We start from the raw sequence: 25,013 nt of genomic DNA, 5'->3' as shown, positions 1-25,013 counted from the left end.
AAATTGACCCCATTATTAATTTGCCATTTGATATCAGTGAGGTGAAGAACTTAAATTACAAAAGCATTTAAGATAACTCGTAGCCATCTCAAATGCGCGTCTAAATAGAAACATTGGCCTACTTCCAACTAATTTCTGCATCATTGATTAAATAGATCATTCTTCAGAGTGCTATGACTGCTTTGGAGCTCAAAACCCACATTTCAACCATTTCAAAAAGCCACGTTTCAACCATTTCAACATCCCAAACAAGGAGGTAATTCATGGTCAGTAGGGAATTGATCAAAATGTATACCTGCGAAGATGATCCTCGATCCTGTTTGGATTGCTTTTTTTTTTTTTTTTTGAGGTTTTCATAGAAACTGTAACAATTTGACATATGTGAGATAAAAAGATGATTGAAAAATATGTTCAAGAAAAACGTAAAAATCTTCTGTTAGAAAACTATAATTTAAACATCACAATACGAGGCGGTTTTCAACTAGCCTCTATATAGCCTCTGAAGGTCCGCCAAAGCCTGATTTCGTTGCATCTATGAAGCATTCTTATTAACCTCACTTGCTCCCCTACATCAAATGCAACACCTACTCCAATCTTACCCAAGTAGAATCACTCATCCTGCATTCTGAATGCATTTTATCTAAATTTTATACGAGATTGATGTGTCCGTATCATCCACAAAAAATTTACAACTCCAAATCCGCAGTCGCGGATTGAGTTCAGGAATGCCATATGCATCATTTTACTCTCTATATTGCAATAAATGTCAAACAGTAATAAATGTCTCCAACCCATTGATACTTCAAGCGGTCACCATGACAGTACGTAGAATCGAGAGCTTTTGTAGCTTTCCGTAAATGTACCTGGTAACCAGAAAAATGTTGAAGTCATGACATTGCTTCTGTGAGTTTTTGTCATGTTTTGCCAGCTTCAGTTGTTTCACTTTCTTCAGTTTGACTGCCTAGCTTGACAATATCTTCCACAAGGATTTTTCCTTCTGTTGCAGATACAAACATAGACTTGATGAATATCAAAGTCATGACTAATTCAGGATTCTGACATAATTATGAAGAAATAAAACATAAGAGGCTCTTCTAAGCCATCAAACCCACAGAGGATTGCAGAGAATTGCGGAGGCTCTATGAGCAAAAGAGCTACCAAAGGAAAGGGATGCAGTCTCTCCCTTGGCTTTTTAGACACAAGCAACATTTGAAATGTAAATGCAGCTTTCACAAGACAAGTTTTGTCAGAGTGCTTAACAAGACAAGTTTTAACTCTAGATTCCACTGTGTCTTAAAAGGAGAAGCATCTCCCTCCACCCAGAAAAGGAAAAAGAAAAGGAGATGTATCTCAAGATTTTACAACTCCCAAGTCTTCGTTTTTTGGTCCATTCTCCTTTATCTTATTGAAGTAAGGGCTAATGCAGTTGGGCTAACCAACAAGTTCTTTTCCTTTAAATTTTTCATTTCAGGTGAAGGGTGGAAGGGGGTGTTCAATAATGTTGCCAAGTGAAAATATCAGACAACAAAAATAAGAGAACAATGTTCATAACTGACCTTTGTCTTTGGAAAGTTTATTTATAAGTTCTTCAATACCCTCTTTACCGAAGGTGTCCTTAAGGTACATGGCAGCAGATGCTACTTCCTCGGGTGTGACTTTGCCATCATAGTCCCTGCCCAACACATTCAAAATCTCAAACATCATACACGTGATAGGAATGTTTCCTTGCTACATAAGATTGGTGAATCTTAGAAGAGACTATGATCAAATACTTCCAACGAAAAATGTAGAATACTTAAAAAAAAAAAAAAAAAAACATAAAACCCAAACAAATATTGGATGCATGTACCAGAAGGTCTACTGAGAAGTACTATGCCACAAACTAGCATAGAAACATCAGCTGATCAATCAAGTTCACACACTTACCAAGACAATACCAATTTGTCCAGTCAATTTGGACAGGTAGATGGCTACTATTACTTGTGTCACTTGTGCGGCTCTAAATAAGTTGCACAAATAGATTCATATATGCACCAGAACAAAGCTTAATCATGCAAAAGATTTTAGACACGAATTATAGCCTGTTACCATACCTATCGAGCAAACGCCAACGATCACCGATTGTGGCATCCACAACATCAATTTCTTTTTCAAGCTTTTGAAGCATAGCATCAACCTGAAATTGGGAAGCCAACAAAAAAGTTGATTGTCTAAACACAGAAAATGCTTCAACCAAAAGGTATGTAGCCACCTTTAGCAAAGAAATCAAGGAAAATACTGAAAGTCTGTGGGAATTAAAATCATAAACCATCTTTACCCTGTCTCTGAGTGCTGAATAAACTTTGTCACCTAAAGCCCTCTCTACAGCTTGGTTGCTGTCTTCCCTAGCTGCTCTGTATGCCTTCTTTGCTTCTTCTGCACCATCTGTACCTTCTTTCTCCACCATGCTATTATACAACTCTATCTGCAAAAGAAAACTGTCAGCACAAAAAGAAGATTATCACCTCTAAGATTGCAACTGTATGCAGAAATAGTCTTAGAGTACCTCCTTGTTAACAAGTCTCAGGAATTCTTCACGTTCCTTGCTCACGGACTGGAAGAGAACAAAAAAAATAAAGCAAGTAAAAATCTTAATTGGACAAAGAAGCTACCTAGAAACAGCAGATTGGGTCCTTACAGAAGCTGATGCTAAAACAGCCAATGCTTTACTGATTTCACAAAGCTGCTCTTGTTTATCCAAAATCGCTGCTTTCATCTGTTGAGCTTCTTTCATTGTTGGAGACGTCATCTCTTCCAAAGCCACATCCTTCTGCTTTTCAATCGACTCCTTAATCCTCGCATGCTCTTTTTCCTCTTTCTGCTCTTCCTCCTGTTCATTTACTACTTTAAAATGAATAACATAGAAGATAATGGCCTAAAAGAACCTATTGTTTATAGGAAGAAAGGCAAAGGCCAAAAGGAAACTTGTCAAGCAGAAGAAATAGCAAACAAGAAGTATACGTTTACAACCAACAAACTATAAGGTCTGAAGCTGAAGAAGTATCTTCAGTTGTGCCCCCATAAAAACTGATAAGAGCATCGTGGAGATCTATGTATGAATTACTGAGGCCTATTAGAGTTCAAATGCAATCTAAAGCTAGATTTGGGATAATGTCTCTGAGTGGTGGGAGAACATTACAAGTAATTAGAGAAACCTCCTAGTCTACAGGCCCACTAGACAGAAGTCTATATCATCCAAGAACAACCTTCTAAGCATGCTCTGTAGGTTTAAACAAACTTTGAATGCTAATTCAACATAATTTTTATGACCATCTATGAATGGCTACACAAGTAGATATTGCTCCAACTTACAAAAATTTCTAATTCTCCTTTGTATATTCATATAGTTAAATACCACTATAGCTCTCAAAAAATGCCAAGATATATGCGACTGAACAACCTTGATTAGTTCTTCTTGCATTTCCAGGAACTCCAGTTTTCTCCTCCTTTCTGCAGCAGAATCTTCAGAGGGCAAAGATGTAACTTGAACAGTATCCACCAGCTCATCTGGCAAAGATGAGAGCGTTGCTTGAACAGCTTCCTCTGGCTTCACTTTGCCGGCCACCAAAAAGGCTCTGCAAAGAGTAACAAAACAGAAAAAGGAGTGCATTGCTGACGTCCAAAACTGAAAAACTCACACACACAAAAAACAAATATTTATAAATGCACATTTCAAAGTTAAATTACCTAGAAAGAATTAACAATGAAGATGGAACAGAATGATTGAGAGATAAGTCCAGCCAATCCCGTAGCTGCAGATGATAAAAGTAAATTTCTCGTTACATCTTCACTATCTCACCATAAAAATTTCAAAACACAGAAAGTGAATCATCATTCATGGATATAGCTAGAAGTGCAATGTTGGAAGCTCTACTAGATAGAAGTATGATCAAAACCAGGAAGCGCAAATTCATTGCATAAAAGTCACATTCCTTTTATTATCTTCTTCTTCCTCCAACTGATATCAAAGATGCGTGTTCATGACCCAATGAGTTCTAAAAGCAGCTCAAACCAATTTCCAGAGGCAACGAAAACATAGTGAGAAAATAAACTTGAAGAAGTTATACAGTTTAAGGCAGAATAACAACACTGATCATGAGCAACAAGAGATTCATATTAACAGCTGATCATTTAACTAACAAAAGAAAAATCTTTGCATTGTTTGAGAACAAGCAAACCTATCACAAATTAATGTTGCAGAGGGATTGCAGGCAAGTAGAAATACAAATGAATTTGTGTGCCTGGATAGATGCATTGAATCAAACGTTATATCCAATTACAGAATTTGAATTCCGCAAATTTCAACTTTCAGCTGGTACCATAGCAACTTTTGCTACTGGAATCCAAAAATAAATCTCTAGTGTTTCAACTTTTCTCCCTTCAGATTAGTATAATGAATAGCAGTGTCTTGTAAATGTATATGCATATAAATGGTGTACAACCAATACATCAAAGTGCCAATTCTAGAGTAAAACTTGGCAAGTATTGTCGTCCTCAGTACTCAGATTTTGTTACGCAACAAGACGGAGTGCTAGAGACAATGCCACCAAAGATCTAATAACCTAATAGAGCATTGACATCCACGCTCCACCACCCACCAGAACCTCCTTCCATACCAGTTTCTAAGTCTTGCATTAACAGTATTTCTGATATCACATACTAACCAGGACATTTTACGTCAATGAGTCAGAAGCTTAGCCAACTGTTAAAAGGAACTCTGCAGCTATGTGTGCCCATAGATAGAGTTTGGATGTATCCATCATTACCAAGAGATTTAGCCGACCAAGACTGAATGCTTTTGACCTTTTAACTGGCTCACTTACATGCAACAAAAATCTTCTAAGAACAATAATCCGTATATACCATATGGTAACTTTTGTGACTTCCAACTCCTTGTTCAAACTGTAATTCTAGTTACAAGATGTGATCCTTTGGGGCATCCCTATAGAAATCCAACCAAACAGCTTGCAGGAACGCCAAATGGTTAAAACACTTTCAAAGCCAATGAGTGTGGAATACTATTGATCAACTCTTGCAACAACAAAACTTAATTGTTGTTCATTTGAGATAAAACAAAATTCTAAAAAGAAGAAGGGAAAAAAACTGACCGATTGACGCAATTCATCTGCTGAGACCAATCCGAGCATCCCCCGATCTCGACATGCTTGGCGGAGTTCTTCCTCAGAGAGAGACTCCACACCCTCAGCTTTAATCATCTTATCATCCTCCTTAATCCTACCAAAACAATGAAATCCTGTTCGTGAAATTCTGTGTTTTCATGAACCTCTTGTATTTGCTTTTTCTGCTTTTCAAGATTTCACTATAGAGAAATAAGGCATTAGAATGTTCTCCAAAATGACAAAGAAAACTCTCCTCCACTTCATGATAAAATAAGATACAATAAGATAACTTTGCAATTATGTCCTTTTCTATGAGCATTGTGTTCTGACTCTACATTGGCTTGTCACCTAAGTATTACAGAAAAAATGGCTAAATAGACAAAAACTTTGAGAGTAAATAGAACAATATTGCCATTAGAAACTTGTAAATGGAAGATGAAAACCAGCAATAGGCTTAACAAAATCAAAAACCAACAAGGAATAACAAAAGGCCAAAGTTGGTTAGCATGTTGAATTGGTCAAACCAAAGACGACTAAGCAGTGTTCATATCTTGATTATCTGCATGGAAGAATAATTCAACCAACAGAGACAAGCAGAACTTTATTTTTTAGATTCTAATATGTCCTGTAGATTTATAAAATTCAGGAGAAATTAGCACACATATTACATTGGGAGGAGGAGAAAAATATACTGACATAGTCAACAATTTCTTAATACCTCAAAACATATTAAAAGAATGTACAACATTGACAAACCCAAGAAAATTATGTGGAGTACATTTGTTCTGGACTATCTGCCCAAACTCTTTAATCAATACTTTGACCAAGGCCCTACACACAACGCACCAAATTTGGTGGATAAGGAACATGAAGTGAGTAGGAAACAAATGACCCAGAACTTTTAACCAATAAACTTCTTCAATTTAAGTAAACCTTGGTTTTAACTCCAAAAGATATGTTGGCATAAAGTCTTTCAAGACGAAGGTATATGGATGATTTACAATATTTGTAGTCCAAACATAGAATTCTTCCTTAAATAATTCCCCACTTCTTGTAACATTCAAGTCAACCATATGAAATGGTCTTCCAGAACACTCACGGAGACGTAACACTTTGGCAAATGGCATGGGATCTATTTGACAAGAAAGCCAGAAAACAAACCAACAAAATTATGACATGTTTTATGACATAACATGTCATAACATGATCTTTCAGGAAATAGAGATTTTGATGGTTCTAAAGTGGGCGACATGTTTTATGACATAACATGCTATGGCTTACATCCTACAATATCAAAAGAGTATCTTTTACGCCATCTAACATCATCCTTTAAGCCCCTCAAAGAGTTCAAAGATGCAACTAAAAGACAAAGGTGCAACAAACAGAACTTCAAGCAGCAATTGACAATAATTACCATTTCTTAAGGGGTATATTGTTACTGTTCTTGGATGAAATCGCTGCTGCTAACAAATTAACCCTTAAAAAAACTTTTCTTGTGTTGTGGGACATCCAGAATCCTTGGCAACTAACTTGACCATATACTTGTTAAAGTCCATTAAAATGAAAGCATTCTAAAAGATTTACTTCATAGGAGCAACTGTCTCTGCTAAAGCATTAAGATATAACCATTCAAAATTCAAAATATGCACTTCAACTTACTTTTGCAGTCTCATGCGGAGCATGTGACGGAGATATGCATCTGTACCAAAAGGTTTGATACCCATGTATTTGCACATGTTCACCAACCGAGGTCTGCATTTAGTGAGACCTTTCTTGGATCAACTCAAAATGATATCGTGTATTCATCAGAAACTAAAAGTCTTCTCTAACAAAAGACTGACCTGCTTATGTTATCCAGAGTAAGCTCATCATTGAACAATTTAGCAAAGGCTAAAATTTCATCATTTGAAACAGTGTTACCCCTTCTAACCTGACAAATAGTACAATGAAGTATGATTTCCCAAAGAATATAAATAAAATGGAGAAAAATAAATTAAAACAATCAATAACAGATAGGTGATATATAAAATTTGAAATCAATATGACAAATTATCACGTAAAGAAACCAATGGATGAAGAAACCAGGAAAAAATTAAGCGAAAAGAAAGGCAATACCTTATCCAAAAATTCATCAAGATCTTCAGCTGTTTTCTTTATTTCTCCACTTCGTAGGTCTTTTACTTCATTTGCCATTTCTTTCACAGTCTCTTGAAGAAACTTTGCATATTCTATCCTGGCGTTTAACTTCCTTTTCAGAGCCTCCTGAAATATCAGCAATCAAGTGAAATTTAAGATGCTGGAAGCCACTAGTAAGCAGTATATACGTAGTTTAAGGACCAAAAATTTTCTGAATCTTGTAGACTGAACTTCGTCAATTTAAAGCTTCTATCTATCTTTTTTCAAGTTACGACCATGCAGATGCGGAGGTATTCAAAAAATTGAAATGATATCTGTCCAATTAAACAATTGGTCAAATTCTCAATATTTGACCATCTTGTCTTTCCCATCCTTTTAGATGAGAGTTCAAGCCCATCATAATCAACCACCATAAAAGAGCTTCCTAATCACTTGGAAGAAAAACAAATCATTTTGGGCTGTGTGCTCATTTCACTTTCTAAATCTTCTCTTGGATCACAAGTTAATGGTTTCAAGAATTAAGAAATTCTAGTATGGTAGTGAAATAGAGAAATGAGCAACTGATATGCTTAAATCTTAGGTTTCATAATTTCAAATTAAATCAAGATGCAAAACTAACTAAAGTAGGCATCTTCTAAGTCAAAGAGAAAAAACCAAAAAAAAAATGTTGCAACTTTAGTTAGGTTGAATGGTAGAAATCCTCAACCAACAGAGCGAATATTTACAAGTGAGGGTTAATGGTGTTTAAATTTCCTTTTTCCACAGCTGGTTCAGTAATAAAATTGTGTAAATTGTTGAGTTTAACAATGAACATCAACTTCCAATTAGATTCTCTGCTACCACCAACTTCCAATGATGGATCACAATCACCAACCTCTCAGTGCAAATTTCAGCCCTTGACAAAGTTCAGAAAGAAGCATATTATGAGGTTATCACTTACATGGCTTCCAGATCCGTGAAAAGTGCAGATGAACAAACAGACTGAAATACTTTGTTAAAACTCAGATGAATGAGCAGAAATCATGGGAAATATATGGTGACAAAATCAAAACTATTACCTGTTCTTTCATCTTGTCCTGGAAAGTTGATGGCAACATGTTGGGAAACAATTTCAGGAATACTGGCAGCAATAACTCCATGAATGGAACTATAATAAAAACTGCAAAAGGAACCAGCCTGAAAATGTCGGCTGTTGTCCGCGTTAGTTGCTGTCTCTCTCTCCTAGAAAGACCCTTCCCACTAGCAAGTTTGTACAGCAACTTAGAGCTTATCCTCACATCAGCCCAGAGTAGTTTCGTACCCAGCCAATAATGTTGCATTGTAGTCTTGAATTCATCTTTCCAATGCCGAAGCTTCTTAGCCCAGTCCTCCCTGGATGAAGGGTAGAAAAATTGAAAGACAACGGAGATAAAATTCCTTCTGGTATCTTTCTTCCGTTTTTGGGGTGGGGGCATGGGTTTCAGGGGAGGGGGGATGTTGACTGAAATGCACAAAACTTTAACCTGCTCATAGAAGCTACAGCTTTCAAAGCAGGACCAATTCCTAAAAGCATTGCCCAAATTCTCTTTATCATAGGTTTGGCATCCTTCTGGGTATCCTGAAGCTGCTTAGCTTTTGCTTTGGCTTTAACAGTGCTCAAACCCTCAACTGCCTGATCACATTCTTCTGGGGAAGCTTCCTTCTTCTGTTTGACAGTTGACTCTTCATTTTTATTATCATCTTGACCCAGATCAGGTTGCCCTGCTGCAGCTGTGGAATACTGGCGGGTATATTCGGTTATCCACTTAACTCCTAAAGAAGACCCTCCAATGCCATTCCTACTACCCAAATTCGGTATCATGCAAGAGTTATGCCTAAGATATCCACTTGCCACATTAGTCAACAACTCATCTTTGGTTAAATTTGGTTCTGTTTCATTTGTTTGATCACAAGTGGAGGATGCATATCTAACTCCCCTGCTCTGATTCCATGAATCAGGAATCATTGATGAACTCCCATGCTCAAAGCTTGAACAACAATGAAGCAAGTATTTGGGCCGGTTGAGGGAATCAAAGAGGTATTTTTTCCTCCATAGTATTGCTCTCGAAGCCATTATGAAAAAAACTTGCTCCCCTTTTGCATATAGTCAAGGCAACAGAAAGACGAGTCCCCGTCGATAAGGAAGATCTGCAGAAGTTTCGGATATGTAGAAGAGATAAAGAATGCTACAAATGAGATACCATAACAAGGTATTAGAAAACCAGGAGTACCAAAGTTTTAGATTGTGATTACAAAACATGTGTAGTGATGTTTTCTAATGTTTTTATTTAGGCATTTCTTCTAAATTTTTTGTTTATGTCGACCCCCCTCTTCTGTTAGGATCATTAGACAGCTGAACATCATTAACTTGGTAGCACTTCATTGCACATTTCTAGCAGCACAGGAAGTAATGACCAGACGCTAGAATTTTGTCACTTGAAAATTAAATGTCCGATAAAGCTGGCTAAAAGTTTGAATGTTCCGTTTGACAGCAAAAGCTGCAAATTAACTCCTGACAGCCTATTTATAATTTCATCAGGAGATACGCTATTCTTAGACTCTGGGCTCTTCTATATTTTCAGCCGTAGTCCTTACTTCACCATCATATCATTGCCTAGTCAACATATAATTTCCAACACAGAAATGTACATGGATATATTGAGCAAGACAACAAACACATATTGAGCAAGATGCACAAACACATTCTCCAGCTACATATACTTGTCTTGGAATTTGCAGTTAAGAACATCTACACATAGATTGATAGCTTACATTTTTAAATTTAGTCGCCAAAGGTAACATCACTTACATTTTCCTGTATCTGAAACAATACATATCATAACTCCACATAACCAACCTGTTCACATCAATAAGCGTAAAGAAATCAAAACAGACAAGAAGAAACAAGATTCATGTTCTAATTTTTTAACCTTTGACTATAGTTTCCAGTTGCCTTTAATCAAGAAAGCTCCATTACCTCATCCCATCCTTGCTTGAAAATGGTTTTGTTAAGCTCAATTCAGTTGTAAGCCAAAACGTACTTATTTCTATTCCTTCATTTACTTATTATACGTCAATATAACTCTTCACAAAAAAAAAAACAAGAAAACGTGCAACATTCCAGCTGAAATTGAGTCAGCGAATCACTCATTAAGTTTGGATTGCTTCTCGCGCTGCTTATATTCAACATCAAGTTTTCACAAACCAACCTGAATATATATTTCTCGAAATTCATACAAGCTACAAGGTCTTGAAGATGCCGGTTTTCTAGCTTCAAAATTTGAAACCTCCACTAACTAATTACTGTTGGGGCGAACTCATTCCTCGGGAAGCTTTGAAATGATTGTTTATACTGCTCCTCCCAACAAATTCAAATAGGTAAATACTGAAAACCAATGTGATCCTCAAATTCTAGCAACTATCAAAATCACAATACCAAAACCTAAAGCACATTGACTAAACAAATAACAAACAAATATGTAAGGAAAATAACAAAAGCGCAATATACTCGATACATAATCCAAGACCTACGCAATTACAGCTAAACATTCAAGAGATGAACAACAAAATTTGCAATAAAAGAAGAAATTCAACGGAAATAAGCGAACCTGAGATAAGATGATGATCGATTGATTGAAAGCTTCGCGGTCTGCTTTCAGTTTTCTGTTAGCTAATGGAGTAGCAAGGACTAGTAAAAATTGGAAGAATTTTGCTTGTTACAGTGTGTGAGTGCGTGTCTGCGTGTGTGTATTGTGTGTGTATATTCTGGATTTAGTACGATTTCCTAATTACGATTAATGTTGATTAATTTAGTAATTACTTGGAAATGGGCCCAGAAGAGCAGGATTGTAGAGGAGGACAAGTGTGGAAATTGGTGAAGGCGAGCGAGACAGTAGCGAGAGAATATACCGGGTCTGGGCCATTTGTATCCCAGGGCAAAATCAAATTTGACTTCTTCTCTTTCTTAGAACTAAAATTCTTGTAGTATCTTTTATTTCGGCCTTGTTTGGTTTGCGGTTTTCCGTCGGAAAATTACGTCATTTTTCGTGATCACATTTCCCTATTACCTTTTTCCCTCACATATATCAAATCGCTACAGTGATTTTTCCATGAAAAATTATGAAAAATGCAATCCAAACACAACCGAATTCGTTTTTCTTGTTGAAAAGATAATTTTAGTTTATGAAGATTATTATTAGGAAAATGTAAATTGTTGGCATTCAAGTTCGGCTAATTAAGTTATCAAGTCGAGCTTAACGAGGCAAAAATTGTGTTTGAGCTCAACTTATTAAAATTATTCTGAATTCGAACACGAGTTTGAGTTCCTCATGTAACATAAACGAGTCAAGCTCAAATGAGGTCAAACTAAAAAAAAAAAAAACTTAAATGTTTTTGAATGTATTATATAACTTTGCAATTCAAAAATATAACCAATTTAATTTGCTTATTGAATGAGAAAAATTTCACTAAATATAAGAAAATTCCCAATATTTAAACAAAACAAAATCCTAAACAATCAAAACAAGATAAATCTACATAATTACTAAGAGAAATTAGTAATAGTAGCTTGAATAAATGCACAAACGAGTCTAAACGAATTATTCGCATGCCAAGCTGTTTAGAAAATAAACCCAATTTTCATATTTGAGCTTGGCTCATTTAATTAAATGAACGAAACCAAACTCAAACTTATAACATTCAAGTCGAGTTGAGCTCACGAACCACTTGCTGTTTAGAAAATGAACCCAATTTCATATTTGAGCTTGGCTCATTTAATTAAATGAATGAGCCAAACGCGAATTTATACCATTCAAGTCGAGCTGAGCTCATGAGCTGCTGCTGTTTAGAACTCTTAACCTATAGTCCAAAGAGGACATCCATGCCACGATGTGCATGTGTGTGTGTGTGTTTTTTATTAAGTAAGCTTTTTTCTTTCTTTTCTGGACAAAGTTGCACATGACCCAAAAGTAGTTGAAGAACTTGTTAGGAGCTTTTAAAAGGCGAAGTTTCAAAAACCTCCCATAGGGTTCTAATTGTTTCACTTAGCATCCCTTATTTAAAACCTTTTGTAATATTTGCACACCATTTTAAAATATAATATTAAAAATACTTTTGAGATCAAATTTTTGCCCTTTTCTTGTTGTTTTCTTAATTATCATAATGTACCAATTTTATCTTTTTAACTTTTGTAAATTTGGTCAATTTAGTCCTTTAATAGAAATCAAGAGGCTGATAATGGAGTCGAGTGAGTCTTTAATACTTTTTGTGTCATTGGTTTGGACAAGAAAACCTAATTTGCAATACTCGTAAAAATAACTTGAAATATTTTATAATAATAAAATTAACTTTTGGCACTAACTTGAAATTAGCATGAACTCACAAGCAAGTCTGTTTGGATGGTATGTTTTTTGTGAATAATTCTTTAGGAATTACTGTATACATCTTAAATAAAACACTGATGTATTGAAAAATAACCCTTTTCCCACCGCCCACCACCACCAGCAGCACCATCTATTCTCCTCCTCTCTTCACCACTACCCACCGCCTCTTTTTCGTTCCTTTTCTACCACTTACTCCTCCTCCACTTCCCCCTCTTTCCCCTGCCCCTTCCCTCTTCCTCCCCTATTAGGAGACCTCCCTCATTTTTTCCTTCCATCTTTTCTCCTATTTTCTTCTCTCATTTCCCTTCCCTTCCCCTGCAAGGCCGCAACGAGATCTATTCACGATTTCATCTTGGAGGGGAAAGGTGGATTATAAAACAAGGCCTGAGCAGCACTGAATGGATTTATTACTAAAATTTAATGGATTCAGATTTTAACATGTTCAGATATGTTTGATAATAAAAAATTGAATGTCTAATTTAATTAAGTGGCACTAAATTTTTTAAACAAAACTTGATCCCAAAAATAAGTGATGGGATATTCACTTATTAATTAATGTGATATATAATCAAATGTATCAAATTTAATACTTAACAATTCAATAATTTAATATATTCAGATTTCAGACTTTAGTTTTATCAAAGGCATCCTTAGTCATAATTGAGAAGTGGTAATGTTTATGTTATCTCAACAGGAATTTAACATGTCTCATCTTTATCTGTTAAATTGCTTATTTTCATAATTACCGAATTCCTATTGGTTAGAGTAAGAAACGGCGTTCTTTTAGGGAGAGAGGGGATGGGGTGTTTGTCAGTACTGAGTTTTAGGCTTGCGGTAGTATGTAGTTCATGAACTCATTTTATGAACTATTATCCATCCACTGACTCAGCAAATGAAAGGACCGTAATTCCTCGTCCCATTTCCAAAGAAAGGGTTATCTCGGCCTATAGAGGATCGGATATATGTCAAACAATTGAGATTCTTTTGTTTCCTTTATTGTCAAAGAGGGGCTCTTCAGGGACCCTTTTTTTTTTTTTTCTTCACTTAGGGATGTTTCAATTTTTATTGGGTCAGACTAATTCCCTAAGGCTAGCAGAACTTCACTCAAGGATACCAGCGAGTTACCTTACGGGAGTTGAATCCGAAATCTCGCAGTTAAAATTGACGACTAGTTCCGATCGAGCTACTCGTGACAGGTCCTTAGGGATTTAAAATTGTTCCTTTTCATCCTTTATATAACTAGAGGAATGTGCTGTGACTCAATCTTTGTGTTAACAATTTAGTTAAATCAATTTTATTTTTTTTCCTCTTCATCCCTATTTTGTCATTTTGTTGGATTGCCTAAAAAACCAACCATTATCATATATTCCATGCTTTTGACAAACATCATACATTACATGCTTTTTCAGTTTGTCAAGAAACCATCTTCCGTCAAACAAACAAAGTTAGAAACCACCAAAGTTAATATGGGAACGATGTTCTGTCACTTCAATCGAGTCACTAAGCACCAAAGTTAGCAAAACCATTCATTGCATGTAGGCAAAGAAAACACGACCTTCCCTCACTTTCGCTTTGACAAAAATTAGTGAAACCATGCAGTGCACTTAAGTACCAAAGAAAAAGACCTTCCGTCACTTTTATTTGATCATGAAGTATCCCGTTTGGATTGCTAATTTTTTTGAAATTTTTGTGAAAAGGGCACCGTAGCGATTTGATGTGTATAAGGTAAAAAGATAATTGAAAATTATGTTTTCAAAGAACGTAATTGGGAAAAAAAAAACTTAATCCAATCAAGGCCACCGGTACACGTTTGATACATTCCAAAGCCTGTCAATGAGGAAAGCATTATTAAATTCGCAAATCTCCAATGACTATATGTATGTTGATACTGACTGATTCTTGTTCTAAAACTCATTTTTAACGAGTATTTGAAAAACATGTTGAAAAAAATTTTAAAATTTTTTTGATCACTTTTTTACTCACGCATATTATTATATGGATTACTTTTTTCTTTTTATATTGACAGTTTGTATACTGTCAGTCCGTTAGATGTATGATAACAATACAAAATTTAAATTTAAAATTTAACTTATATATATATATATCATGAACGTAACGGTAATAGTATATAGATTTACTCATATTATTTCATTACGGTATATTTTTCAATAAAAAAACTCTAATTGAATCTGTGTTCCGAACAATGAAAATTCAATAGAAGGGGTTAAAACGTCAACATAACAGAATCACATGTGCGTCGGCCAGTAATGCTTTCCCGGTTTTGTCCAAGCCCCAGTTCTTCTGCAATTATTAAACTATTAATAGTACCATCAAGTATGATTTCGTTTTACTATTAATTAACACCAAAAACACATGCTCTAAACTAACACCCCCGAAGCTACGTGAATATACCCAAACTGTCCACGTGTCCTGCCACTCTTCCCCGGTCACAATCATACAACGTGAACCATCTGGTGACAATATCATTTCCGGACTCACTAGTTAAATATTGGCCTCTGTAGAGCAGCCACCAAAACCAGACAGCGCTATGGCCACAGCGGCGCTGTACAGCCTGTACCATGGCCGGTTAAAAACCAATGCGCCACCGCAATCGCTGCCGCGGCAACTGCTGTGTAATGCTAAAGCAGAGCTAGGAATTTTGAGGCCTAGAGCCGAGAGGTTATGGATGAATCCCCGTCTTGTTGTACATGCAGTTGCTGCTAGTGAAAGTGGAAAGGGAAGAGGTGGCACTGAAAATGCAGCTGCCGTTTCTGTCGCGAAAACCTCCGCGCCGCCGTCTCCTCCTCCAGCTCGTCCTTCCCGGTACGAGTGTGAATGTATATTCTGTTGATTGCTTAAAACGAAGTTTTTGAATTTCTGGCGGCTGTACTGTTCTATATCTGATAATGCTGCATAATGTTGTTGGTGAATCATTGAATTAGGATGAATTCTCGTTTTATTTGAGGAAAAAACTGTCTCTGTTTATGGGTAATTAGCTGAAACAATGATGAAAATTTGCTGCTTTGGTACCTCAGGTGTCAAGTTCTCACTTTTTTCTTTTAACCCATTAACTCAAGAGTTTTTTCTTGCATACTTTTGTAGGAATGCAGTTTTTTTTTCTTTTTTTTTTTTGAACCAGATATGTTTCTGAAGTTAACCCAAACCTTAGTTACTTTAACACTACCGTCCACAAAAGTATGGTTGGTGAATTTTCTTCTGCGTTTGTGGCCTATGAAAAGGCAGCATAATCTAGATTATTTGTATCATTGGATCTTTCAACAAGAAATTGTTTCTGAACGTATTACAGCACAGCATCTTATTTTCGACATATTCTCTAGCCAATGATAAATTTTGTTCAAATTTTATCTGATACTGTTCATTGGCTAAGCTTGTCAATCTTCTGGGCTATCTGATCTGTGATTGGCGTTCTCCTCATTTTTTATGTGGAACGAATGTGTTGCCTTTTCCTCTTCATTCCCTTTGGAGTCAAGAGAGTTCGAAATTGGGTTTTTAAGCTCATTGAACCAACCGGAAAGAATCAGCCGCTCTAGAAACCTGTGATTGGTTGAGCACTGATGTTGACAGCTGAGCTTAAATTATTGAGGAGAAATGCATTCGTGAGAGTTGTAAGTTGTGTAGTTGAAATACTTGAGCAAGAATCCTAATATATAGATATGAATTTGTTCAATTAATTGTGCCAGTAGCTTGATCTTTCTTGTAACTGTTCAACTCCTGTGCAACATCTGTTGAGCTACAATTTGCTGTACAGTTTTTGAAATAAGTGCACTCATATATCTCAGGGTGAAACGTCATACAATCTCAGTTTTTGTTGGAGATGAAAGTGGAATAATAAATCGAATTGCTGGTGTTTTTGCTCGGAGGGGTTACAACATTGAGTCTCTTGCTGTTGGATTAAACAAAGATAAGGCCCTCTTTACAATAGTTGTCTCTGGAACTGAAAAGACTTTGCAACAAGTTGTAGAACAACTCAACAAGCTTGTGAACGTCTTGAAGGTAATAAATCAGGTGTCCTGAGAAAAGGTTTTTAAGGGAGTATGTGAGGTAACTAGGCAACCAGATTGCTCAATAACCATAATTTTTAACTTATCACATGATAATGTTCTTTTCTGAAGTGTTTAGGAGTTTAATTTAGTGAGTTGATTGTTGATGCATGATGCTTTACTTGTGCATAAATAAAAAAATCTAAGCACGTACATGCATGGGAATTACATTTGCTTGATTATATTAAATTATATTTACTGTTTTGATTCATTCTGGTTCGGAGGCCAAATAAATACAAAAAAACGTCTTAGTGGTTGAAGGCTGCTTGCTGAGGGAATCTTTTAGCTAAGCCTACATTTCAAATTCAAGATAAAACCTATGATAAGGATTGCAAAGCCAATTTAGGCATGCAAAAAGAAATAGAGTATGGTTTTCTCCATGCATTATTATTGAATCGCTTAAGTAACACTTTGTCACTCATGAAATTCATTGTTACCTGAAGGATCTACGTTGACTTCTGCCTTATGTGCAAAAAAGCTGAACAGACTTATATATGCTTTCGTACTCCACCATGATTCAGGCTGCAGCATTGTTGAAATCCTTGCTAGTAGTCATGTTCCAAGATGGAGAATTTCCAAGGCAGTCGAACTGTTATTATGAGTATAGGAATTGTTGATGGAAAGGAAGAAAAATACTGAAACCCTGGGAACACCGTTACATTTTAGAATTCTGACACTAATAGAGGGAAGGAAATAGCAACATATTTGAAGGATTAAAAGGCATCATAAGTCAGAGGAAGAGGGACATCTATGTAGCTAGAATACGTTATAATGTATTCTTAAATTTGTCTCTGCTTCCCTTTTTGTGATCAAAAGTGATGTCTGGACTCTGGTTGAGCTGCATTTCTTTTTGCTCTTCATCATTCCTGATTTATTGTCAAACAATATATCAGGTGGAAGATCTGTCCAGAGAACCACAAGTCGAACGTGAACTGATGCTCATAAAGCTCCACGCAGATTCAAAAACAATAGCGGAAGTATGTAAACAAATTTCTCTTTCCTTTGTTTACTGTAGCCATGCTTTTTATTTTTAGTGTCTTTGGAGGACATGTATGGATACCTTGTTAGTGTCCTTTATAGCACCTTTTCACTGCTACATTTGATGGATTAACTACCTTCGACATGGGTCAAATCCCTATCAAATTTTTTTCCTTCTACACAAACTGTGTTGAAAGTCCAATATAAGTGAAAAGATCTTTGAATTAGAATTTAATCCTTGTTTTTGGTGTCTTATAGGATAACAGGAATGCATCATGCAAATCTTTCTTTCTCATGTATGAGTGGATAAATCTTTTGATCAAATTGATAGAGTCCTAACTTCTCCTTGAGCAGTAATATGAATGAGCCATTAGTTTTGTTACAAACCCTTAGATGCACAGGTTGCCATTTACAACTAAGCTAGTAAAAGTCTATTCCAAGGTTGACCTTTTTTTTAAACCCAGAAATGAGCTGAAAGGTCAACCTTGAGCTTAGATTCACTAATTGGCTAACTTGTGCTATACTTTTACATATTTAAATTAAGTGTTGGTTACGATCCTGATATTGCAGATAGTAATAAAGTATGATACGCAAGGACACACACACACTCTCTCTCTCTCTCTCACACACACACACAGGGATGTCTACAGAGAAGACAAAGAAGCAATGTGAAAATGGAAATGATGCAGTCACTATTAATGTCTTTATGGAAGCAAAATGTCATCCTTAATGCTTTAATTTATAAGCTCGGCATCTGCCTAGGAACACATACCTAAAATTTTATAGAAATACCTGTCAACATCACCCTCTTTTTTAACTTTTTTTTGTTATTTATTTAAAGCACATATCTGATTGTAAGGCATATATGGAACTTAAAATCTAATCATCTTGAAGCATATTTGATTTTGGTAACTTTTTGCTATCCCATATAAATAAATCGTGGATTCCTTGGCCTCAAAGTATCCATGGGTGCCTGTTTATGTTTGATGGGACAATTAAAGTTTTCAAAATTGATTTCTATATTCAGGTCATGTGGTTGAAGGATATTTTCAGAGCAAAAATCGTGGACATATCAGAGCATTTTCTGACTGTTGAGGTAACAACATAACTTTTATTGGTTTTGTTTGTATTCTAAAAGTTATGCTGAAAGTCCAATTTGGTTTACTAAATGCTTTGATTTTAACGTATTTGCAATGGGAACATTGTTAGCATAATGAGGGATCCTCTGATCTGAGATAGATATCCTAAAGAAGGGCGTAGTTGGGGTTAAGATTTGGTGAGTCCAGAAGCAGAGAAAAACCATGGAAAAGTCATTTTATTGGTTTTATATTATAAGTTATTCACACAAACACTTTAGATTCAGATGAGAAACTATTTAAGAGGTATAAATCTTACTAGGACCAAAATTTTCAACATGTTGTTGCATTTTCATCACATTTTATTTAACTACGGATTTGAATGTACTATTTCAAGGTATTAAGGCTGGATTAGGTGATGGAGAATCTAGCTAATGCCATTTCTTATGTTATATTCAGGTCACTGGAGACCCTGGAAAGACGGCTGCTGTTCTAAGAAATTTTAGCAAGTTTGGAATTAAAGAACTTGCAAGAACTGGAAGGGTTGATTCTTCATTTTTAAGTGCTTAACATAGTCTTTTATGAATTGTCAACAACTTGTGTGGAGTATACACTGATTCCTGAAGTTTGCAATGGCTTTTAATCTGACTTGTGGTTCCTTAACCTGTAATATAGTGGGTTGTTAAGAATGTGTTTATTTATTCGAGATTCTATGATCTCTTCATCAAGTTAAGGTCACTAGTGATCTTCCATACAAATGATGAAGAAAATCCATAGTTACTTTGGGAATGTCTATTATATTTCTCAGTTTTTTGCCTACCAAACTAATTCAAGGATCATAGGACTAATTATTGTCACCAACTCTATGAAGGTTCCAGTCTTCATCCCTTTATTTGTCTATGTCTATTTAATTGAATTTAATAGCATTATTTGAACTTTATGCTGACATCGAAGATTGATGCTACTTGAAGATTGCTTTAAGGAGAGAAAAGATGGGTGAGACAGCTCCTTTTTGGAGGTTTTCTGCAGCTTCATATCCAGATCTTGAGGGAACAGTACCTGCTCGACCAATTTTAAAGAATAGAGATAGACTGTCCGGTGGAAACTCCAGTGACCCCCCAAGAGTACATACTTTATCACATGATTTTTGTGCTATTTGCATCGTCTTGTGTGCACAATAATTGTCTTTTACGGGGTGGTTTATAAACTTATTTCACGTCTGAAAAAATTACAATATTCAATAAAAGTAGGTGTAATATTTGTTACATTAATCCAGATTACATTTTGAGACTGCTATGTTTCAGCCTCATTGAACATTCTTTTTGTGCTGAGATTGGGAATTTTTTTTTAAAAATACTACTAAGGCCTTTGTCTTTATTTCAGATTGAAATTTGGAGTAGGAAAAGTAAGGCTTAGTGCCCTTTAATTGATGCATACAAGAGAAGCCTTGAAACTTAAGCTCATCAATTTGAAGCATTGCATATTTCAGCAGCACTTCACGTAGTATTGTTTGACCATTTCGTGTCTTTTTAGGTTGAAAGATGACTATAATGCAAATTTGAGTTCCATCTTGTTATTTCTGTATCAGGTGGTTCAATAACATAAATGGAAGATGCTTTTGTTCTATTTGTCAAGAACTGGAATTACTTTTTCATTATTAAACTTTCTTGGTTTAAGCATGCTTTACTGTTTCCCACAGGGCGATGTCTATCCTGTGGAACCTGATGACAACTACGTAGCAAATCAAGTTCTTGATGCCAACTGGGGTGTTCTATATGATGAAGATGTAAGAAACTTTCTAGTTCTTTTGATTCTGTTCTTCTCCCCCTGCTGACTTTTTTTTGGGTCATTGCAAATCATTTAAAGCAATAGACGGTATTCTCATTCATTCTTTTGTTCTTATGCATATTGCAATCTTTCTCTCATTCTATTGCTACAGTCAAATGGACTTCGATCACACACTTTGTCGATGCTTGTTAATGACTCACCTGGAGTTCTGAATCTAGTCACAGGGGTTATATCTAGGAGAGGCTATAATGTTCAGGTCTCTATTGCTTCACCTAATTCACCTTTTTGGGTGATTTTTTTTCCTTATCTATATGCAAGTATTACTAATGATTCCATTTACTGTTTGGGTTCAGAGCCTTGCTGTAGGTCCTGCAGAAAAGGAAGGGGTTTCACGCATTACAACTGTTGTTCCTGGAACTAATGAAACTATTGGTAAATTGGTGCAGCAATTCTACAAGTTGGTAGATGTCCATGAGGTGAGAATTATACATCTTCTGGCGTTTGATAACTGCCCTTTTTAAATCTGAATTGCTCAATGGCTTATTAACTTGAAGAAAGCTACTTCTTCTGATGTTCTGGAGTGCCATTGAAATATGATAAGCATGAGATATTAAGGACTTGAATGGTTTGCCTTTCAGAATGTACTATGATCGTACTGTATTTAATTAATGCTTTTAATTTTAGTAGTGTCTACCCCATATATGCCATTATATTAGTGATTTAAGTAGTATTCTATTTATTCCATGATCATCTTATTTTTCTCTAAATAGTAAGTTTAGACCTGTATATTATTGGTGGCAGCAGTATTTTTTCATCAGGATCCAAATTCTTGCCAGATTGTAGTATTATTGGTGGCTCGATGTTACAAAGTATTGTACTGGCATCTAGTGACTGATCAAATGCTTTTGTTTTTGGCCTCAATTTAAAGGCATGCTAGAATTAAGGAGACCAAGAGCCTACAAGTGTTTAGGTCGTTTAATTAAGACTTCATCTGCTTTTTTCTTTGTTTCTTTTTCTTTTTCTTTTTCTGTGAATAATCTCCTGAATGTTTACAAAAGGTTTTGAAATCCTAACACTAGGAAAACCTCAGTAATGAAAAGGTTTGATGGTGGTTCAATTGCTATTCTTGTCCATTATGAGAATTGTGTTTGCTTAGCAGTTCTCAACACCTTTTTTTTTTTGAGCTTTGGTATTGTATTTTCTTTTGAGTAGTTAATAATGATATATATTCAAGCTTAGGCACAGGATTTGCAGCTTTCAAGTCCTTGATTCAAAATTTGAACTGCAACTTTGCTTAAAGGTTTCCTTAGTTCCTAAGATTTCTTGGCCTGGGAGTTTTAAGTTTGGTCAAAATTATGAAGTGTTGTACTAGATCTTGTGTAAGAATTTTGCTGAAATTGTCTTTTCCTGATGCTCTCTTCTTTCTTTCAACTTTACTACGCATCTGATCATCTGTCTTAAATAGTTTCTACCAGAAATATTTTCTAATATCCATAATCTCTTTGTTGGTGTTGCATTGCTCAGGTTCAAGATATCACGCCCTTGCCGTTTGCGGAGAGGGAACTGATGTTAATCAAGGTTGCTGTGAATGCTGCAGCTAGGAGGGACGTCCTTGATATTGCCAGTATTTTCCGAGCTAAACCAGTTGATGTATCTGACCATACAATAACATTAGAGGTAATTTTTTTCGTTCACATTTTTGGTTATCTTTTCATTTTAGTAGTTTGCCAGGTACAGATATGTATGTATGTAGGTAGGTAGGTAGGTAGGTAGGTAGGTGTGTATGTATGTACATATGTATGCACATAATACATACATACATACATACATATGTATGTATGTATGTATGTATGTATGTATGTATGTACATATGTGTATGTATGTACGTATGTATGCACATAATACATATGTACATATGTATGTACATATGTACATACGTACGTATGTACATACATTTGTGGGTGCATACATACTTTCTCATTCACAAACTATGTGCTCTCTGTTATTCTTTTTAAAGTGTATTTTCTACCAGGAAAAGCATGTGTTTGTTGCATGTTTAAGGTCACAAAATGAAAAATAGTGGTTTGTGAGCTTTGTTTGGGATATAATGATCCTCTAGATTAGGGACATTTATGTTCCCAGTTCTACATTATGTAAATGGTTGTCAAGTTAGTGAACTTTCAATACACCATACTATTGTTTGGTAGGCAAAATAGATGCATGAAATTGAAAAGAAACCTTAAATATAGTCAGCCTACAAAAGCTAGTAACTTGTAAACCTTCTACGCAGATGTTCAACAAAAGGAGGAGAATCATGTTAGTCAGCAATTTTGCGGTTTTTTCCTTTCCTGCGGGAAGGACATAGATTCCTTGAACACATTCATCTAACTTTTGTGGATAGGAATTTAATTCATTTAACAAAACAAGGTTATAATTGCTTGGTGATCTTTAGATACTGGGTTTAAATTATTTCCTGTAGATTTTTCTGGTTGCTTGGAGTTTAAAGTAACCTGTTTTTTTTTTTTGAGTTTGTCTTGTATGCTGTAAAAGTTGATGGGATGGAGGTTAGTTTGGCATTTACAGTCTTAATTTCTTTGTGTACCATTCATTTTTTTTTTTCAATTTTGAACAAATAGTGCAACATTTAGGTGATAAAACAAGCTTTTGGAGGCTTCCTCCTCACTTTGTGATAGTTATGGCCTGCTCGAGCTTCCAATCTTTATCTGACCATTTCCTCTTGTGATTACTACCTATCTCTTCATGCTTTTCTGATACTGTTGTTTTTCAAGAGATGATTTTCTGTTGTTTTAATTTTTTTTTCTATATGATTGTTCCAGCTCACCGGAGATTTCAATAAGATGCTTGCATTGCAGAAATTGTTGGAGCCTTATGGGATTTGTGAGGTTGGTTAGCTTGTCCATGTAGCTTCTGATTCTCAGTAACAAGCTAATTTTTAAAGTATGGCCCTGCATATGTTGCTTCTCATTGGGCATGTCTAGGTTTCTCATTTTTCCATTTCTTCTTTTAACGGGTTCTGGATGAATAATGATATTCGCTGCCCTTCTTAGCTGTTAGCACACTTCTACTATGCATTTTGAAGCCAAATGACAAGGATGTTGAGTAGGCGAAATACATAGTTTGGGTGTGGAAGAAGCTAAAACGGGGGTGATTGATATCATCTCTAAATAAAATAGAAAATGATATGAATGCCCTTCAATGAGCGTAGAAACTGAAATTGATACAAGGAAATTCTATCGGCATCTGTTGCAGTCACCATTATGTCCGATCCTAAGTTGTAATAGGATTTAAGCGCAATCATCCAGGTTGTATTTGAGATGACTAATTTACTCCTACTTACCAACTAAATGAACAAATATATATTTAAAGTAGAATTTACTATAGTCATATCAATAATTTGTATTCATACGGCCTACATCTTTGCCAAACTAGATGCCTCGCTTGAGATGATATGAATAGATACTAGGCTTTGCCAGGCAGCCATTATCATTTGGGAATCATTTCACATGCTCAAGGCATTTAAAACTGTATGCTACTCTCCGAGTTCTTCGTTCAATGTATCTATAGATTTTGCTTTTTGCATAGCTGGATTCCAATGTTATGCTTGCTTGGATTTTTCTATCTTTCTCATTATCTGCCACCCCCAGTTTTACTTTGTAAAAATGCATTTCAGCACCTGCCTTTCCATGTAGAACCATATGATATAAATGCCAGTATAGCACATTATAGAAGGCCTAAATCCTCATAGGCCTTAAATAGAATTACAGAATATGACGTCTTCCTCAGTGAAAACTCAATTGTTTTTCAGGTGGCAAGGACTGGACGAGTTGCATTGGTGCGAGAATCAGGTGTGGATTCTACATCGCTTCGAGGGTACCCTCTTCCTTTATAGTAATCGTATATGATCTCATTGCAACCTAGAGAAAAAACTAGCAGTGTGGATGAAACTTCAGTCTTAGGTTTATAGAGAAGGGGCTAAGTGACAGATTTTGTGCCTTTCTTTAGTTGAGGAATCTTGTTTATCATGAAAGGGTACTTCTTTTTCCGGATAAGTCCTCCTTGTAGTGTTGTACAATTATGCAATGTTATATCAGGAACGTTACAGATAGACATTTCCAATCAAGATACTTTTCAAGAACTGGCAATATATTCCTCTTTGGATGCCATTGCTCAAGATTGCCCTCTTCTCCCCCGTGTACACAGATGCACGGGGACATGAACTTTGTTAGGATATTCTTATTTAGAGTCGACAATAGCAAAATTTGTTGAGGGATTATAGTGCCAATGATCAATCCAGCATAAAAGCTTTCTGGAAGGTACTGCACAATTCTTGCCGTAATACTTTACTAGAAGAGCAGGCTAAAGAGGTCGCAAACTTAAAACAGCTCACGGTACCCA

At 35.7% G+C, this 25,013-nt stretch overlaps 2 protein-coding genes across 3 annotated transcripts; one reads left to right on the top strand and one right to left on the bottom strand.

The window, feature by feature from the left end:
* Positions 1-408: 408 nt before the first annotated feature.
* Positions 409-11,061, bottom strand: LOC113708671 (uncharacterized). 2 transcript variants are annotated; one of them, XM_027231237.2, is made up of 15 exons: positions 10,922-11,061; positions 8,798-9,461; positions 8,354-8,666; positions 7,275-7,421; positions 7,001-7,089; positions 6,819-6,911; positions 5,148-5,274; positions 3,727-3,791; positions 3,440-3,614; positions 2,678-2,869; positions 2,546-2,593; positions 2,318-2,464; positions 2,094-2,176; positions 1,557-1,672; positions 409-997 (listed from the first exon to the last, which is right to left on the bottom strand). In XM_027231237.2, the coding sequence occupies exons 2-15, from the start codon at positions 9,385-9,387 to the stop codon at positions 915-917; spliced, it is 2,268 nt and encodes a 755-aa protein (XP_027087038.1). In that variant the 5' UTR covers positions 9,388-9,461; positions 10,922-11,061; the 3' UTR covers positions 409-914. The 2 variants fall into 2 exon arrangements, with proteins under 2 accessions (XP_027087038.1, XP_027087037.1); XM_027231236.2 differs by having other exon boundaries at positions 624-997; positions 8,798-9,499.
* Positions 11,062-15,145: 4,084 nt separating this feature from the next.
* Positions 15,146-24,789, top strand: LOC113709354 (acetolactate synthase small subunit 1, chloroplastic-like). Its single transcript, XM_027232101.2, has 12 exons — positions 15,146-15,517; positions 16,495-16,708; positions 17,649-17,732; positions 18,761-18,829; positions 19,269-19,352; positions 19,781-19,933; positions 20,509-20,595; positions 20,749-20,853; positions 20,951-21,073; positions 22,122-22,274; positions 23,435-23,500; positions 24,424-24,789. Exons 1-12 carry the CDS (start codon positions 15,243-15,245, stop codon positions 24,505-24,507), a joined length of 1,497 nt encoding a protein of 498 aa, XP_027087902.1. The 5' UTR covers positions 15,146-15,242; the 3' UTR covers positions 24,508-24,789.
* Positions 24,790-25,013: the final 224 nt, after the last annotated feature.

This window comes from Coffea arabica, chromosome 9e, assembly GCF_036785885.1.
Source record: "Coffea arabica cultivar ET-39 chromosome 9e, Coffea Arabica ET-39 HiFi, whole genome shotgun sequence".
Taxonomy (NCBI): Eukaryota; Viridiplantae; Streptophyta; class Magnoliopsida; order Gentianales; family Rubiaceae; genus Coffea; species Coffea arabica.
The sequence above is the reverse complement of the archived record's forward strand: the minus strand, read 5'-3'. Positions and strand labels throughout refer to the sequence as shown.

What these genes read in the sequence shown, in the direction of transcription:
- LOC113708671 (XM_027231237.2), bottom strand. Translation starts at nt 9,387, where the DNA reads ATGGCTTCGAGAGCAATACTATGGAGGAAAAAATACCTCTTTGATTCC. An exon ending in TCATTGTTAATTCTTTCTAG is followed by an intron (nt 3,615 to 3,726) that starts GTAATTTAACTT and finishes TACTCTTTGCAG; the next exon opens with AGCCTTTTTGGTGGCCGGCA. An exon ending in TAAACTTTCCAAAGACAAAG is followed by an intron (nt 998 to 1,556) that starts GTCAGTTATGAA and finishes TATCTGCAACAG; the next exon opens with AAGGAAAAATCCTTGTGGAA.
- LOC113709354 (XM_027232101.2), top strand. Translation starts at nt 15,243, where the DNA reads ATGGCCACAGCGGCGCTGTACAGCCTGTACCATGGCCGGTTAAAAACC. An exon ending in GGAGAGGCTATAATGTTCAG is followed by an intron (nt 20,854 to 20,950) that starts GTCTCTATTGCT and finishes GTTTGGGTTCAG; the next exon opens with AGCCTTGCTGTAGGTCCTGC. An exon ending in AGTTGGTAGATGTCCATGAG is followed by an intron (nt 21,074 to 22,121) that starts GTGAGAATTATA and finishes TGCATTGCTCAG; the next exon opens with GTTCAAGATATCACGCCCTT.